This window comes from Pelophylax lessonae (assembly GCF_965119305.1).
Source record: "Pelophylax lessonae genome assembly, chromosome: 3".
Classification (NCBI taxonomy): Eukaryota; Metazoa; Chordata; class Amphibia; order Anura; family Ranidae; genus Pelophylax; species Pelophylax lessonae.
The window spans coordinates 42,209,943-42,228,238 of record NC_138770.1 but is presented as its reverse complement, the minus strand read 5'-3'; the positions used below and the strand labels follow the sequence as shown (position 1 = coordinate 42,228,238).

The 18,296-nt window shown below is 46.7% G+C and overlaps 2 protein-coding genes across 3 annotated transcripts in view; both read right to left on the bottom strand.

The window, feature by feature from the left end:
- Nucleotides 1-18,296, bottom strand: part of LOC309550683 (uncharacterized protein) — a 3,164,715-nt gene that overhangs the window by 1,648,153 nt on the left and 1,498,266 nt on the right. Inside the window, exon 41 of the mRNA XM_082251018.1 lies at nucleotides 9,531-9,666. Within this exon, the coding sequence (XP_082107144.1) occupies nucleotides 9,531-9,666 (136 nt within the window). The remainder of the gene's footprint in view (nucleotides 1-9,530; nucleotides 9,667-18,296) is intronic.
- LOC309550743 (uncharacterized protein) overlaps nucleotides 1-18,296 on the bottom strand; it is an 88,310-nt gene that overhangs the window by 45,821 nt on the left and 24,193 nt on the right. The window lies entirely within an intron of this gene.

Below are 18,296 nucleotides of genomic sequence, written 5' to 3'. Positions count from 1 at the left end.
GGACCGCTCCTTTTCTCAATCAACACCTCCTCCCTGGGTCAGCTGATTGCCTCCCATGGCTTTTAATATCATCTCTACGCTGATGACACCCAAATCTATCTCTCCACCCCTCAGCTCACTCCATTAGTCTCCTCACGCATCACCAACTTACTAACAGACATATCAGCCTGGATGTCACATCACTTCCTCAAACTCAACCTATCCAAAACCAAGCTCATGATATTTCCTCCCCCGCGTTCCTCTTCCCCTGATTTCTCTGTCAACATCAACGGCACAACTATCAACTCGTCCACCCATGCCAAAGTCCTAGGAATAATCCTGGACTCTGAACTATCCTTTCGGCCACACATCCAGTCACTGTCCAAAGCCTGCCGCCTCAACCTCCGTAACATCTCCAAGATACGTCCCTTCCTAACCAATGATACCACAAAGCTTCTAATCCACTCCCTAGTTATCTCCCGTCTGGACTACTGAAACTCCCTTCTCATTGGCTTACCGTTAAAAAGGCTATCCCCCCTTCAGTCCATCATGAACGCTGCAGCCAGGCTCATCCACCTTGCAAACTGCTCTGTGTCTGCTACCTCTCTTTGCCAATCCCTCCATTGGCTGCCACTCAACCAATGAATTAAATTCAAGTTACTAACCGTAACTTACAAAGCTATCCAGAATTTGGTGCCCAGCTACATCACTAACCTGGTCTCAAAATACCAACCAACTCGTTCTCTTCGTTCCTCCCAGGACCTCCTGCTCTCTAGCTCCCTTGTTTACCACTTCCCATGCTCGCCTCCAGACTTCTGGAATGCTCTACCCCAACCTGTCTGACTGACTATCTCCTATATTGTCTACTTTCAGACGATCCCTGAAAACACATCTCTTCAGAGAAACCTATCTGGCATCCACCCAACAACTGTACTTTTATTTTCTCCATCAGACCATCCCCCACAGTCTTACCTCTTGTATCACTTGACCCTCCCTCTTAGATTGTAAGCTCTAATGAGCAGGGCCCTCTGATTCCTACTGTATTAAAGTGTATTGTACAGTATTTGTACTGTCTACCCTCAAGTTGTAAAGCACTGCGTAAACTGTCGGCGCTATATAAATCCTATATAATAATAATAATAGATTTACCTGCAATTCCTCTAGTAAGCAGAAAGGATTCAAAACTATACCCTCTCTCTAGCATCTACCTAGGAGGGTGCTACATACGTACGCCTTACTTTCTGTATATCAGTACCCTGCTGCCACTTACTGCACCTTTCCTGTATTTAACCCATTGAGGATTCCCCTCTACAGCTCCATTACCTACAGGAACCCCTCAGACATCTTCACTACTACCTTCTACTCTCTGCTTCTCAGTGCTGTCACTACTTACCCACCAACAGGACAATCTAAACAGCATCCTGCAACCATTCGCAGGACAGTATTTAAATCAAACAAGAAACAAAAGTTCTTCCCAAACTATGCTATTCGTCCACTATTTGCACCTCCCTCAATAGCTGTTCAGCCTACCTTCATGCCAACAGCTCCATTTCAGACGACCTCAATGCCAACAGTTCTATCTGAGCTTATCTCCCTGCCAGCAGCTCTGGTTCAATGTATACTCATGCCAGCAGGTCCAGTCTATCCTGTCCTAGTACCAGAAGATACAGTCCAGACTTGCCCAGTGCCGTCTGATGCAGTCCTGCCAGTTCCTGTGCCAGTTGCTCCAGTCTTGTCAACGTCAAGTGTTCTCGTTAAATCTGTGCCAGCTGCCTATCTCTGTACCAGTTACCTGTAGCAATATTAAAATAGTGATACTAAAGTCTGTAAAAAAATAACAAACATGTTATACTTACCTGCTCTGTGAGGTAGTTTTGCACATAGCAGCCAAGATCATCCTCTTCTCGGGTCTCTCTTCAGCGCTCCTGGCCCTCCCTTAATGTCGAGTTCCCCCACAGCAGGCTATGGGGGCACCCGAGTCAAGCCATAGTTTTGTGTCCATTTAGACGTGGACTCGTGGCCTGGCCCGCCCCCCTCTCTCTCCTCATTGGTTAACTGACTTTGATTGACTTTCATTGAGAGCAGCGGGAGTCAATAGCACTTGGCTGCTCTCTCAGCCAATGAGGGAGAGTCCCGGACAGCTGAGTCTCTTGTGCAACATCAATGGATCAAGATGGGGCTCAGGTAAGTATTAGGGTGCTGAGGGGGGCTGCTGCACACAAAAGGTTTTTATTTTAATGCAAAGAATGCATTTAACCGGTTGCCGACCGCCGCACGACTATATACTGCGGCGGTCAGCCCCGGCCAGGCAGAGTGACGTATCGGTACGTCACTCGCCTGTCACTGACTTGCGAGCCTATCGCGGGCGGGCGCGCGCCCGCCGAGGCGCGCGCCCGCCGCGGCTCGTTCACAGGCAAGTCAGTGCGTGTGACCGGCGGACTCGATGTCCGCCGGCCACACTACGATCGCTCCTGTGAAGGGAGAAAGACAGAGCAGCTTGTGTAAACAAGCTGCCTGTCAGTTCTCCCTGTGTAAAAGTGAAGATCTGACCGTTCTACTATGTAGAACGGTTGATCTTTGCTTTTACACCAATAGCCATGTCCCTACACAGTAGAAAGCACGCCCCTAGGACACACTTAACCCCTCCCTGTCCAATAAAGTTAACCCCTTCCCTGCCAGTGTCATTTTTGCAGTAACAGTGCATATGTATAGCACTGATTACTGCAGTAATGTCACTGGTAACCCCAAAAGTGTCAAAAATGTCAGTCAAGGGTCCGATCTGTCCGCCGCAATGTCACAGTACCGAAAAAAAAATCGCAGATCGCCGCCATTATGCGTTAAAAAAAAAAACACCAAAAATGACAAAAATCTTTCTCTTTGTTAGTAAACGCGATAACTTTTGCGCAAACCAATCAAAATACGCTTTTTGCGATTTTTTTTACCAAACATAGGTAGCATAAAACAAATTGGCCGAAAAATGTTAAAAAATTTTGATTTTTACTTTTTTTTTTGGGGAATTTCATATAAAAAAATGTGAAAAATATTGTTATTTTTGCAAAATTTACGCTCTTTTTTTGTTTATAGCGCGTGATCAAAAAATCGCACAGGTGATCAAATACCACCAAAAGAAAGCTCTGTTTGTGGGAAAAAAAGGACGTCAAATTCGTTTAGGTACAGCGTCGCACGACCGCGCAATTGTCCGTTAAAGTCACGCAGTAAAAAATCGCAAAAAAAACCCTGGTCCTTTAGCAGCCAAATCCTCCGGGGCTTAAGTGGTTAAATGTAGACCATACTTCTCCTGACTGCCGCCATTTCGTATTTGGGACTCTCAGTACCCCAGTTTTTTCTACAACAGTATCTACTCAATCCTTTTAAGGAAATTTCATCCATGCTTGGAACAGACTGACTCACTCAGCCAAGCAAGGTACTCAACCACTGCCTAAGCCACTATGCACCATACCCATGTTCCAGACCTCCAGTCTAAGTCTGCTGATTCCTCTTCTTCAGCCCAGTCCCATGCCACTGATCCTTTGCCTGCTGTCCAGTCTGGCTTCGTTATTTGTCTATTTGCTACCCAGCTTGACCCTGTTGAGCACCCTGATGGCACTGATAGCTGTTCTGCCTGACTCAACTGGAATGCCACCTGCTGTCCAGTGTCTAATGGGCTTTTGCTTAATTACTAATTAATCTTTCTTTAATCATACGCAGTCTGTTTTCAGTTACATTAAGTTCAGCTACGCTGATCTGGTCTCCCTGGTGTTGCTGGATGCCAGCATTCCGTATCCTAATAACCACAAACAATTCCTACATTTGCCTACTAGATGTCAAGGGACTGGGTGCAGAGGATAGCCCAGGTAGCTGAGCTTCACACAGGCTTGGCTGCAGAAGTCTCTGGTAAAGAAGTCCAGGCAGTTGTGAGCAATGCCGCCTTACTTGAATGACTGTATTGGCGAATCTATACTGACATGGACCACCAATGGGTGATATGGAGAAAATATTTACATATCATGTTCGACAACACTAGGAAGTCTATATTTGTGTAGAGATTTGCTTTTATTCAGCTGCTTATGCTTTGTTTTTATTAAATTTATACAATTTTTCAGTTATTTTAACATGATATAATAAAATCATATATACTTTTTAATATCTTGGCGTCTTGCTTGCCTTTAAAGTCCCAACTCTTATTGGGGGAACAGCTTGTTAGACCACCAATGTGACTGGGATTTATTTTCCTGCTGGGTGCTCTTATGCCCTTCAGGGGCCTGCTTACTGATTCTGACATAGAGTAGCCCTGTGCCTTGAAGCTAGCTAGCCCAGTCGCAGCTTCTAAATCAGGATCAGTCCTATCAAGCCCCATAGGTTGGAAGAAGCAGTAAATTTTATCCCATACCTAGGAGTAAGATTGTGGGTAATAGAGTTAAGGGCTCTGCTCCAGCGACTTAGGAAGGAGGGTAAAGGGACACTTTGCTACATAAGCATACATACACCTTTGGCAAGTCCTTTATTTAAAAAAAAACAAAAAACCTAACAATGTATATAATTCATCAATTACATTGTCCAGCGATGTAGATCAACAATGACCAACTCACAAAAAACACTTAAATACTTTACATACTATTGATGTTACGCTGACTGGTCTGTAGTTTCCTGGTATACATCTAATTATCTCCCAAGGCAGTGCCCAGTCCCCTATGCCCTTTGAAAATATCTTGCTGATTTGCCCTAAAAATTGACAGAATTGATTTAAAAGATTCTGCTCCCTTTGACTTCAGTGGGGTTCGGATTAACATTCAGAATTTAGGAGCAGTTCAGCGAACCTTGCGAGACTTGAACCCAGGAATGTTCGACTCATCCCTACACCTGTGGGATCTCAGATGTCTAGCAAGGTTTGATTTATGTGTAAAACAGCTTCTGCACTCCGGGCAGGGAAATGGTTTCTCCCCAGTGTGGGATCTCTGGTGTATAACAAGGTCTGTTTTTTGTGAAAAAGATTTATCGCACTCAGAGCAGGAATATGGCTTCTCTCCAGTGTGAGATCTCTGGTGTCTTATAAGGTCTGAGTTTCGTGTAAAACATTTGTCGCACTCAGGGCAGGAATTCAGCTTCTCCCCAGTATGAAATCTCTGATGTCTTACAAGGTCTGAGTTTTGTATAAAACATTTCTTGCACTCAGAGCAGGAATATGGCTTCAACCCCGTGTGAGATCTCTGATGTAAAATAAGGCCGGATTTTTGTGAAAAACTTTTCCCGCATTCAGAGCAGGTATACAGCTTCTGGCCTGTGTGAATCTTCCAATGTGAGTGAAGAGAGGACACTAGTGAAAAACATTTCCTACACTCAGGGCAAGAATATGGCTTATCCCCGGTGTGGGATCTCTGATGCACACGGAGGACTGATTTTTGTGAAAAACATTTCCCGCACAAGGGGCAGGAACAAGGCTTCTCCCCTGTGTGAGATCTTTGATGTATAACAAGTTCTGATTTGTATGAAAAACATTTTCCGCACTCAGGGCATGAATACGGCTTCTTTCCCATGTGAGATCTTTGATGTTTAACAAGTATTGATTTCCCTGTATAACATTTCCCACATTCAGGGCAGGAATATGGCTTCTCCCCTGTGTGCAATCTCTCATGAATAACAAGGTCTGATTTCCTTGAAAAACATTTCCCACATTCAGGACAGGAATGTGGCTTTTCCCCAGTGTGCAATTTCTGATGCATAACAAGGGCTGATTTATATAAAAAACATTTGCTGCACTCAGGGCAGGAATACGGCTTCTCCCCAGTATGAGATCTCTTATGCACCACAAGGGCTGATTTATATAAAAAACATTTGTTGCACTCAGGGCACGAATACGGCTTTTCCCCTGTATGGGAACTCTGATGTATAACAAGGGCTGATTTATATAAAAAACTTTTGCTGCACTCAGGGCATGAATACGGCTTCTCCCCTGTATGGGATCTCTGATGTACAACAAGGTTTGATTTCTTTGTATAGCATTTCCCACATTCAGAGCAGGAATAAGGCTTTTCCCCCGTATGAGATCTCTGATGTGTAACAAGAGTTGATTTCTTTGCAAAACATTTCCCACATTCAGAGCAGGAATAAGGCTTCTGCCCCATATGAGATCTCTGATGCATAACAAGAGTTGATTTCTTTGTAAAACATTTCCCACATTCAGGGCAGGAATTTGGCTTCTTGTCCATGTGAGATCTGCAATGTATGACAAGTTCTGGAATATCTAGGAAACATTTCCCGCACTCAGAACAGGAATAAAATTTCCCACCTGTGTGAGATATCTGATGTATAGTAAGAATTATTTCAGAGCTGAAACTTTCCCCACATTCAGGACAGGAAAATTTCTCCTCCTCTGGACTTTCCGGACCACACCTCACAGGACGAGGTTGCTCAGAGTCAAGAGAATTTGATGGTCTAGCTAAATCAAGAGTTGAGGTCATTGTCTGTTCTTGTGCACAATCTCTTGTGATGTCCTCCTCTTCCAATTTACAAGCTGGAAATAAAGTGGGATGATCCGTTGAGGGTTTATCGATGGCGTGTCCTGGAAAGTATAAAAACACAAAATGATAGATACGAGAGGGTTAGTTCACTTGGATCAAAATTTTATCTGGATCAGGTAGATTTTAGTGACCTGATGTTATTTGTGGATTTCCCAGTTAGCAGCTGGGAATATTTCCTTCTTCATTTAAAGGGGCTTTAGCTCCTCCTCCCAGATTACTTCTACATTTACACAGCCTTGTCAATAGAGCAGGAACCAATGGGAAATGGGAGGTGCACGCTTTTCCCATAACCACAAGCCTAGGCAATAGGTTAAGGGATGTTTGTTAAATAAGAAGTTCAAAGTATAGACACGTAGAACCTTTAGCATAGAACAAGTGTCCATAGGCCTAGGCCTCTGGTGATAAGAACTGTTCTGCCCCACTTTATGTAATTTTCTGTGTAGTATTGAACTGCATCAGCTTATTATTGTTTTGTAGTATTGTGACATCTATCAGCAGTTTTGGACCACTACAACTTGTTTACAATATGTTTTTGGCTTCTCTCTCTGTCCTCCCTCTTGTTTGATGCTAGTTAGTTCAGCCCTAGCTACACTCTTTATGTATCTTCCATGTTCCCTCAGTAAGTGTTTGCAGAGACAGGGCTTAAAAAAGTAAATGTCTTAACACTTCAAAAGACTGGAGAAACACCCTCTGTATCAATGAGGAAAAATTGCTTTGGATTCCAATTCTGCTTCCTAATGAAGAGTGAAAGTGGAACTAAACCCTCCTATCTCTTTACAGCCAAGGAAGAGGCCATCTTAGGCTCTTTTTGATCTTCAGTTGCCACGGTGCTGCACATGTGATCAGCTGTGACACCAGGCATTTGATGGCTTGACAGTTAAGTTGAAGGCTAATATAAGCACAATGGAAGCTTTGACAGTTATTCATAGCATGCCTTAAATTAACTGTTTTGGGAATGTATATACTGTGACATAATGAAAGCTGAGGTGGTTGAGGGACGGTATGTTTCACCTCGCATGCTTTCTTACGTGGGTTTCTGGGTCACCTTGGCAGTGTGGGATGTGAACCGGGTTTAGCTTCCCACTTGTGACCAGCAGCATTCAAGATAATTAGGGAAGGACTAAAGCAAGAGGGTGCTCAGGCCTGGGACTCTGAAAGCTAACTGACAGAGCTATATATGACAATTGCTCTGTAAGATAAAGAAAAAGGTTTGCAAAATGCTTGTTTTTTGTTGGTGACTGGGAGAAGCCCTTCACCTGTGTGAGAGGGATTTCATATCAGGATGCACTAAATTGTCTTATTACATTTCAGAATTCATCACCTGCTCATCAAAGAATGTAGTGTACCTCCTGCAGTGTCCATGTGGCCTACAGTTACATAGTCTGTTTGGTTGAAAAAAGACACCGATCCATTCAGTTCAACCTGTGGTGTGTGAGTGTGCATGTGTTTATGTCAATAGTAAATTGCATATCCCTGTATGTTGTGATCGTTAAGATGCCCATCAAATAATTGTTTTTAACTATTGACGCTCCCTGCTGATACCACTGGTCTTGAAAGAGAATTCCACATCCCTACCGCTCTGATAGTAAAGAACCCTCTATGCCAGTGATGGCGAACCTTGGCACCCCAGATGTTTTGGAACTACATTTCCCATGATGCTCAAATACACTGCAGAGTGCATGAGCATCATGGGAAATATAGTTCAAAAACATCTGGGGCGCTAAGGTTCGCCATGACTGCTCTATGCCGTTAGGGGTTAAACCGCTTCTCTTCCAATTTCAGTGAATGGCCATGTGTATTTTTAAACTCCCGCCCACTGAAAAGTTTTTTTCGCAATGCTAGGGTCACCAGTGCGGTATTTGTATATCGCTATCCTATCCCCTCTTAAGCATCTCCTCCCCAGAGAGAATAAGTTCAATGCTTGGAGTCTTTTCCCAAAGTTGAGGTCCTCCAGTTCCTTTATTAGCTTTGTTGCCCGTCTCTGATCTCTTTCCAGTTTTAGCCCATCCTTCCTGAGGACCGGTGCCCAGAACTGGATGGCATATTCAAGATGCAGCCGCACCAGAGTCTTGTAGAGTAGGAGAATTATCGATTTATCTCTGGAGTGAATCCCCTTTTTAATGCATGCCAATATTCGGTTGGCTTTGCTTGCAGCAGCCAGGTCCTTTTCCATACTAGATTCCCCAAGAGGTTCTTCCCCTAGCGAGTAACTTGCGTTTGTATTTTTAGCACCCAAATGCATTACTTCACATTTTTCAACATTAACCCTCATTTGCCATGTAGTTGCCCACCCCATTATTTTACAGTATATTGATAGGACCTCACGGGCCCTGCAGATGAGAGTTGGTGAGCATATTGCCAATATTCTCAAGGGTTTTAAAGGTCATAGTGTTTCAAGACACTATTCTGCATGCCATAACAAAGATCTCACTGGCATAAGGGTAAGTATACGCAATCTGGTTCCTCATTTGAGGGGGGCGTAATAACAACCGTGAAATATCCTGTCTAAAACCAGATGGATTTATAATATAAAGACTTACTCCCCTTACTCTACGGAATAAATGTGGACTGGGACATAATAGTATTAATACTAGTTAATATTTCAGGCCCGTGGTTATAGAACATGTCTGTGGCATTTGTTTTTTTACTTTTATTGATTTCTACCTTGGTTACCATCTGTACAGGGTTGAGCAGATTGGTGTAGACCCCATCCCTTTTAATTCCCAATATTTAATTTTTAACATTTATCTTTTGATTTTTGATCTTGTAATTTTTCTTTGTAATTGTTTTTCTGGGCGGTAATTTTTTTTTAAACCCAACCCAACCCATATTAATCCAAAAATGTAATATATTGCACTTTACCAATTGTTAGATGTAGTGGCTGCATTCGTTTTCTTTTTTTAGGCTTTTTTCCCCCTATGTTTTCACTGGTGAGCTTGCCAGTAAAACACCTCATGTATTAGAAAGCCCCCACTTGACCAATCAGTGTGCAGTAACAGAGAGGAAATAACAGAAGACTATATTATGGCTCACCTGTGCTGATCGCTGTCGGAGTTTCCTCCTCTTTGAATGTCCTCCTCATTCCATCCTCCTCCGTATATTGCTGATCATCCCTCACATACGTCTCTTCTACTTCACCCTCAACTTTCATGATAATCAGATCTTTACCCTAAACCAACAGAATGGCAGAAAATAACATCTGTAATATAGAAGTATTTATGATGTGAGGTCACATAGAAAATATCATCTTGTAGAGTCCACACATCGTCTCCACACGTCAGAGAGTTCTATCACTTTATGTTCCACACCCTCAACTCCACCCACCTGATAATGGTGAGGGATGGTGTGACCTTCCTGTGTGGAATCCCGGGAATACAGAGGACGGGGACATCTCTTTCTATCGCTTTTATCTTCTATAACTACAATATTATAATCCCTGAGGTGTCCACCCTGAATATATAATAAACATTAATTGTAACAAACATGCTGTGCATAAATCATAAATACGAATAACTGATCCTCATCTACCTTATTACGCCATGCATAGTTGTGATCTTTCTGTGTGGAATCCCTGGAATACATAAGAGGGGGGCATTCGTCTGGTGGGTTCCCATTACTGGATCCATCTGTAGGAAACACACACACTGACTGAATACATTGTTTCTATGTGTTTATCAGATGATGGGGGTCTAGGTGGACCCTCCGTACTGCTCTCTCCTTTACAATAAAGTCTCCTCTTACCCGGTGATGTGAGGGGTGGCTGATTCTCCATCATGACGTCCTTGTAGAGATCCTTGTGTCCTTCTAAATACTCCCACTCCTCCATGGAGAAATAGACAGTGACATCCTGACACCTTATAGGAACCTGACACACACAATGATACAGTCACCATCCAGACACATCCCTTGTCTGTTACTGGATAATGTCCCAGAATTCCCAGCACTGCTCACCTCTCCTGTCAGCAGCTCCATCATCTTCTTGGTGGCTTCTAGAATCTTATTTTTTCTGTTTATCTCAGGTGCCAGGGAGGGAGGTGGAGGCACTGTGATGGTCATATGATCTCCAGACTTCAGAAAAATAAAACTCTGTATTGAAGAACCAATAGGAATATCATGTTAGAATCCCAGAATCCTCCTCACCTCTCTGGTCAGGTCTGTTTTTTTTTTTAATAGAAATAAGAGTAACGTCATGTGACCGCCCAGACTTCTCCTCACCTCTCCAGTCAGCAGGTAGATGATCTCCAGGGTGAGATTTAGTATCTTCTCAGTCATGCGACTCTGGTCCTCATCCATCTTCATTGATATGGTCATATGCTCTATGCAGGTTTCTCTGTAGAAGAGGAATAGGCAATTATTGAGAGGTGGAGATTTACATGGATCAGATCAAAGATCATTGGGATGCGGAGCCCTTTTTAAAAGAAAAAAAGAAATTAACTAGCAAGACCCTAAAAAAATTGAAGGATGGCATAGGGAAAACGTAGAAAAATTTAATAAAACAAATGTCACTGTAAAAATACTGTATGGACTTAGCCTTGCCTTAAAAGTTAGCTTCTGTGGGAAACTTGGCGTTCACTTCCATTCACAATATTTTTCATGCCTGGAGAGTAACTGGTCACCTTAAGGTTGAATATATTTTTATTGAGGTTTATCATAAAATGATAACGTAAAAAGAGTAAATCAATGTAAATCAGGATACAGAAAAGAAGAAATGGCGGAGGGAATAATAACAATAAATGGAGATTTCCAGCAAAATCCAAAACATCTGCATAGGTAGTGGAATATTAGCGGCCCTACACAAAAGGGCTCAATAGTAAATCTACATTTAGAGACCACAGAAATAAAGAGTTGGGGCTCTTTCACACGGTTCGCCTCCGTAGGCGGATGACAGCTCCGTCTCCGCTTGCAGTGCGGAGAGGGAGGTGTCACAGCCCCCGCTGCTCAATATGGGGGATCGGATGAGAGCGGACCGCCTGTCCGCTCTCATCTGATCCGATCCGATACCTGAACGGATGTAAAAACGGAATTTTTGTAAAATCTTACCTGTAAAATTCCTTTCTCTGAGTCCTCCGACAGTCGCCGCCCCTTCATATTCATCACCAATGGGTTATGTCCTCTCATCCGTAGGAGTAGCTAGGCAATAGAATATGTTAGTACAAAGACTTTTAACATATCCCACCCCCAGGGGGTGGTCCCCTCAGTACATAACCCTCCACTTCCTGTATCCAACTCAGTTTCAGTGGAATAGCAGTAGAGAGTATATCAAAACCCCAAAAGAGGGGCGGGGGCGGCGACTGTCGGAGGACTCAGAGAAAGGAATTTTACAGGTAAGATTTTACAAAAATTCCGTTTTCTCTTACGTCCTCCGACAGTCGCCGCCCCTTCATATTCATCACCAATGGGATGTCCCAAAGCAGTGTAAACATGAGGGGTGGGAAGAACGCAGCCGCGCCCAAGGCAACGCCGTCTCCCCATCAGAGAAAAGAACCTTACCAAAGGAAGGAAACCAGTTGGGCATAAGAACAAAACACTCGCTCAACAGGAGCAAGAAAACCCAGGGAAAAACAAAAGTCCCAAACAGTCAAAGAACCCGTAACAAGGGTGCTAGGGAACTGCCGCACTAAGAACCTTGCGGCCAAAGGAAGCATCAGCCGATGCCTGAACATCTACTCTGTAGAATTTTGTGAAAGTGTGTACGGTCGACCAAGTCGCCGCCTTACACACCTGGGCCACAGAGGCCCCATGACGACAGGCCCAAGACGTACTCAGAGATCTGGTAGAGTGCGCCTTCACAGGTACAGGGGGAACTTTCCCCTTCAAAGCATAGGCCTGTTCAACGGTCTGTCAGATCCATTTGGCGATGGTAGAAGCCGACGCCGCCATGCCCTTCCGAGGACCTTCCGGAAGAACAAACAAGGCATCCGACTTGCGAAAAGACTCAGTCGAGTTTAAGTAGACTCTAATCGCCCGGACAACATCCAAGGAGTGAAGCAGCACCTCCGTCGGATGCTTAGGCTTCGCGCAGAGCGAAGGTAGGACAATGTCCTCATTGAGATGAAAGTCCGAAACCCTTTTTGGAAGAAAAGAAGGGTTAGGTCGCAGGACCACCTTGTCCAAATGCACAACCAGATACGGAGATTTGCAGGACAAGGCTGCCAGCTCCGAAACTCGACGAGCCGAGGTGATAGCCACCAAAAAGGCGACCTTCTTGGACAACAAAGACAGCGAGATCTCCCTGATCCTTTCAAAAGGAGCACGCTGCAATACAGACAGGACTAGATTCAAGTCCCAAGGGGGAAGAGGGTCCCTCCTAGGAGGGATCAGATGACGTACCCCCTGTACAAAAGTGCTAACCAAAGCGTTAGATGCCACAGGACGTTGAAACAGAACGGCCAAAGCGGACACCTGACCCTTGATCGTAGCCAGCGCCAAACGCTGTTCAACACCCGTCTGAAGGAAGGACAACACCCTAGACACTGAATAAGTGGTAGGAGAGAAACCCCTGGATTCGCACCAGGCAAAATACGCCTTCCAAGTACGGTAGTAAACCTTCCCCGAGGAAGACTTCCTCGCATTGATCAAGGTGTGAATGACCTCAGGGGAAAGACCCCTGTTCTTCAGGACCTCGGTTTCAACAGCCAGGCCGTCAAAGCCAGCGACTGTAAAGCAGGATGGAAGATCGGTCCTTGCGACAGAAGATCTTCTCGAAGAGGCAGACGCCACGGGACGTCGATTGTCAGATTTACGAGGTCTGCGTACCAGGACCGGCGAGGCCAGTCCGGTGCCACAAGAATCACCGCAGTTGGTTCCGAGTGCAACCTGCGAAGGAACCTGGACAGCAATTGAATCGGTGGAAACGCATACATCAGTCGGTACTGATGCCACGGGGCAACCAACGCGTCCGACGCGTCTGCCCGAGGATCGCGCGTCCTTGCCACGAACCGTGGAACCTTGTTGTTCAGACGAGACGCGAACAGGTCTACCTCCGGGAGGCCCCACTTCGCGCACAACATCTGGAAGACATCCGGGTGAAGGGACCATTCCCCCTGGTCCAGGGTCTGGCGGCTCAGATAATCCGCCTGCCAATTCTCCACCCCCGGAATGTGAACTGCTGATATCGCCGGGACATGCGTCTCGGCCCAAGACAGAATCGCGGCCACTTCTCGAGCCGCCTGGGCACTCCTGGTGCCCCCTTGGTGATTGATGTAAGCCACCGCCGTGGCATTGTCCGTCTGCACCCTGACCGGACAGCCGTGAAGACTGTCCGTCCAACGGCGAAGACAGAGGAGTATCGCTCGCAGTTCCAGAATGTTGATCGGAAGGGAAGACTCCTCCGTCGACCAAACACCCTGGGCGGACAGAACGCCCAGAACACCACCCCAGCCCGACAGGCTGGCGTCCGTGGTGATCACCGTCCACGAAAAGGGACGAAAAGACTTGCCCCCCGACACTGAGGGGGACAGAAGCCACCACAGAAGATTCCTTCTGGTCTGAGAACTCAAGGATACCTGAAGATCCAGAGAGTGCGGTCGCCCGTCCCACTTGGACAATATCTCCGCTTGGAGACCCCGAGTGTGAAACTGGGCGAAGGGAATCGCCTCGAAAGCCGAGACCATCAATCCCAAACACCGCATGCACGTCCGAATGGACGAGAACTGATTGTCCCTGAGGGACCTGACTCCCTCCTGAAGAGTCCTGAGTTTGTCGTCCGGTAGGAAGACCCTCGCCTGGACAGAGTCCAGAATCATTCCCAGGTATGGGAGGCGGACCGACGGGCACAATGTTGATTTTTGGAAATTGATCGTCCAACCAAACTCTTGCAGAGTCTGCAACGTGACGGACAGATCCTGCACCAGACCTTGGTTGGTCGCAGACCGAACCAGAATATCGTCCAGATATCCCAGGACCGATATGCCCTGGGCTCTCAACAAGGCCAGAACCGGTGCCAGCACTTTGGTGAACACCCTCGGAGCCGAGGCGAGACCGAAAGGCAAAGCTACAAATTGGTAATGATCCTCCGCTATGGCGAATCGAAGGAACCTCTGGTGACCCTCGAAGATGGGGATGTGAAGATACACATCCTTCAAGTCGATGGAAGCCATGAATTCCCCCGGAACCAGGGTAGCTACCACCGACCGCAGGGATTCCATGCGGAACTTGCGCACCCGCACAAAGCGGTTCAGCGCCTTCAAGTCCAGAATCGGACGTACCTTGCCCTCTTTCCTGGGCACGGTGAACAGATTGGAATAGAACCCCCGAAACCTGTCCCGATGAGGCACCGGGACCACCACACCCTGAGCCTTCAGGTCCTGCACCGCTAGGCGCAGGTCCCGCAAACGCTCCGGGGATAACAGAAGATTTGAGGGAAAGAATCTGCTCTTCGGCCGAGAGAGAAACTCGATCTTGTAGCCAGATCGAACGATTTCCTGAACCCACCTGTCCCGAACCCGGGACAGCCATGGCCGAGAGAAACCGAGCAAGCGTCCCCCCACCCCAGACTCGGGTGAGGGCGCCCCTTCAGGCCGCACTGTTGTGGGCCGCAGAACCGGATTGGCCGGACTTTTGCTTACCTGCCCACGGCTTCTTGTGGGAGCCTTGACCCTTTGACGGCTTGCCCTTATAGTGTGACCGAAAGGCACGAAAGGACCCCTGATGGGGTCGAAAGGAAGCCTGCTTCTTACCGGGAGCTGCCTTGGGCTTGTGGGATTGAGGCAAGAGCGTGCTCTTACCACCCGTGACTCCCTTAATCAGAGCATCTAAGGATTCGCCAAAAAGGCGAGAACCATCATAAGGCAGATTGGCCAAAGTCTTACGGGAAGATTGATCCACAGACCAACACTTCAACCAAACCAGGCGGCGATTTAACACCGCCACACTGTGTACACGTGCAGCCAACGGAACCATATCCAGGTCCGCATCACACAAGTACATGACACCCTGGTGGATTTGATCCACCATATCCAAAGTCGCCTGAGGGGCAGAATCAGCCACCAGGGTCCGCCTAAGCACCTGCGTCCAGCTCGCGACCGCCTGGGCCGCCATAAGAGAAGCAAATAAGGCTTTTAACATAGAACCCATAATAGAATAGGTGTGACGGGCAAGAGATTCCAGTCTCTTGTCCGTGGCATCCCGGAACACCGGGGTGTCTTCAGCCGGAATCGCAGTGGATTTGTTCAAAACCGCTATTGCATGATCCACCGGCGGTGGAATACACCAGCGCTCATCAGTAGTAGGCGTAAAGGGATAGCGTAGCTTAAACCTACTAGGTACAGCAAATGGTTTGCGTATATTACGCCACTGTTCTTTCACAGCATTTTGGAAATCATCAGTGCAGGGGTACACCTGCGACGCTTTGCGCCTTTTCTGCGTTCCATAAGCCGCTAAGGCAGCTGGAGGACATGATTCCTCCTCTAACCGCAGTGTTTGCTTGATAGAAGCAACCAATTCATCCATGAGTGCAAGCTCTTCAGACGAGCCAGGGGGAGAATCATCAACCCCCTCCACCTCAGCCTCCAGTTCTGACCCGATAAGGTCCAGGGAGGAACGGGACCCCGATAAGGAGACCCCAGCCACAGCAGCCCCAGCACCATCACCCTCTGAATCAGAGGACACTGACACCCTGGGCCTTTTTGAGGATTGAGCAGCCACCAGCATTTGCACCTGAGTCGCAAGGCTAGCCACAATCGCAGCCAAATCCCCCCCGGGGGGGGAGAGTGCAGACCCCTGGCTTCCCACTAGGGCTGTAGGAAATTTGTTTTCCTGAGAATCCATGCCCCTGCAGCAGAAAAATAAATGGGTGCCCGCCCCTTTAAGAGAGCGCTGCGATCGTAGCCCACCTCACACAAAACACCCCACACAAGGGACCCCCACAGGGACAATGAACCAAGGCAGGATACAGGGAATAAAGGGAAATGAACCTGGAGATCGCTGCTGCTGCTGCTGCCTGCGGTGCTTCTGAAGGAAAGGAAGTGCTGGTGTACAGGGCGCTCTATTAAAGCCTATGGAGGCTACAAGAAAATGGCCGCCATGCATGTAAAACATGCGGCCGGAGCGATCGCAGCCAAAATGGCGCCGTTTGGCGCCGAAACCGCCGCTCCCACACCCCATGAGGGTGAAGTAGAAAAACATACCAATTGCCCAGCAAAAGGAAAAAAACATGTTAAACCGCCGCAGCGGCGCTGTAATGTGCCCCAGGCATGAGAAACTCAAGCCCCACAGCACACAGCCGTTCACATGCAAACTGACACAGAGTGCAGCACAACCCCCCCTCCTGCAGCCCACAGCATGCAACACGAGGGATAGGGAGACAGTAACAGTGTGAACACAGGGTAAGGTAACACAGTCCCAGACTGACACCCCCCAGACAGACAGGTCCCCACATACATACACTTACCTCTTACATGGCGTGGGGAACCCGCACAGGCGAACAAACCGCTGAACATGAGGCAGGGAGAGTCGCATCTAGGACGCACCAGAAGGTGGGTTGAGAAACCGCACAGCGTCCGGTGAGGTAGCCACCTCACCTGGCATCCCTGCACGGAACAGGGATGGGTCGTTCAGATAACTCAGGAGCGATACCTGACTGAACGCTCGATGGCGGGCTGAGAAACCACTGACCCACAACCTGCGATCAGGGGGGTCAGCCCGAGACGCAGCCCGCATGATCCTCTTCTTCCGAAGAACTAACTAACGCTGATAAAATAACAGCTAACAAGAAAGAGAGAAAAACTCAAATAAAATCCAAAGAAAGGAAAGAGAGCTGAGACAAGGTGTCCCAGCACAGAAACATCCAGCCACTCCTGACAGCTAGACAAATGAAAACTGAGTTGGATACAGGAAGTGGAGGGTTATGTACTGAGGGGACCACCCCCTGGGGGTGGGATATGTTAAAAGTCTTTGTACTAACATATTCTATTGCCTAGCTACTCCTACGGATGAGAGGACATAACCCATTGGTGATGAATATGAAGGGGCGGCGACTGTCGGAGGACGTAAGAGAAAATAGGGTTTCCATCCGTCCAGATTTCACGGACAGAATCGGATATGAATGGCAGCGGGTGTCAGCGGAGGTGTCTCCGCTGACATCCGCTGCCCCATAGAGCTGCATGGAGGATCCGATCAGATCCGCCTAAAAAACTGACAGGTGGATCTGATCGGACCGCCCATGTGAAAGAGCCCTAAGACAATAGAGAGAGGAGAGAGAGAAAGAAAGAAAAGGCATATTAGGGTAACCTCATGTATATAGATCTAAAGTTAAAATAGTATGGTGTTAATCACGGGTATTATTTGTATCTAGATTGCTGGTCTAAGGCAAAAAGGGCAGTAAGGGGTCCTGTTGAGGAGCAATAGTGATGTAGATGGAGAACATATTTGTTTAGGTCACAAAGTGCATTAAAAACATATCCGTATTAGAATAATGTATCCATATATACCATAACTTCATGTACTTTTCCCAGGTGTTGTTTTCTCTGGCTCGTTTCTCCTCCATTAGCATATAATCATTCATAAGGTCAACCTTATGAATGAGACAGAAGATTTCCAAAACTTGGGGGATGAGCTTTCTGGCCGTTGATAAAAAAAAAAAAACAGGGAAGGCTGGACTTACTGTATGTGATTTAATGGATCCCGAGAGAATTGACAGAAGAAGTGCTATCTTAGGTGAGGGAGAGAGTGGTTCATCGCATACCTCATTATATAGTTACATAGTTACATTGTTAGTCAGGTTGAAAAAAGACACAAGTCCATCTGGTTCAACCAAAAAAAAAAAAAGACAGTATTGAAAACCCAACCATACAATCCCGT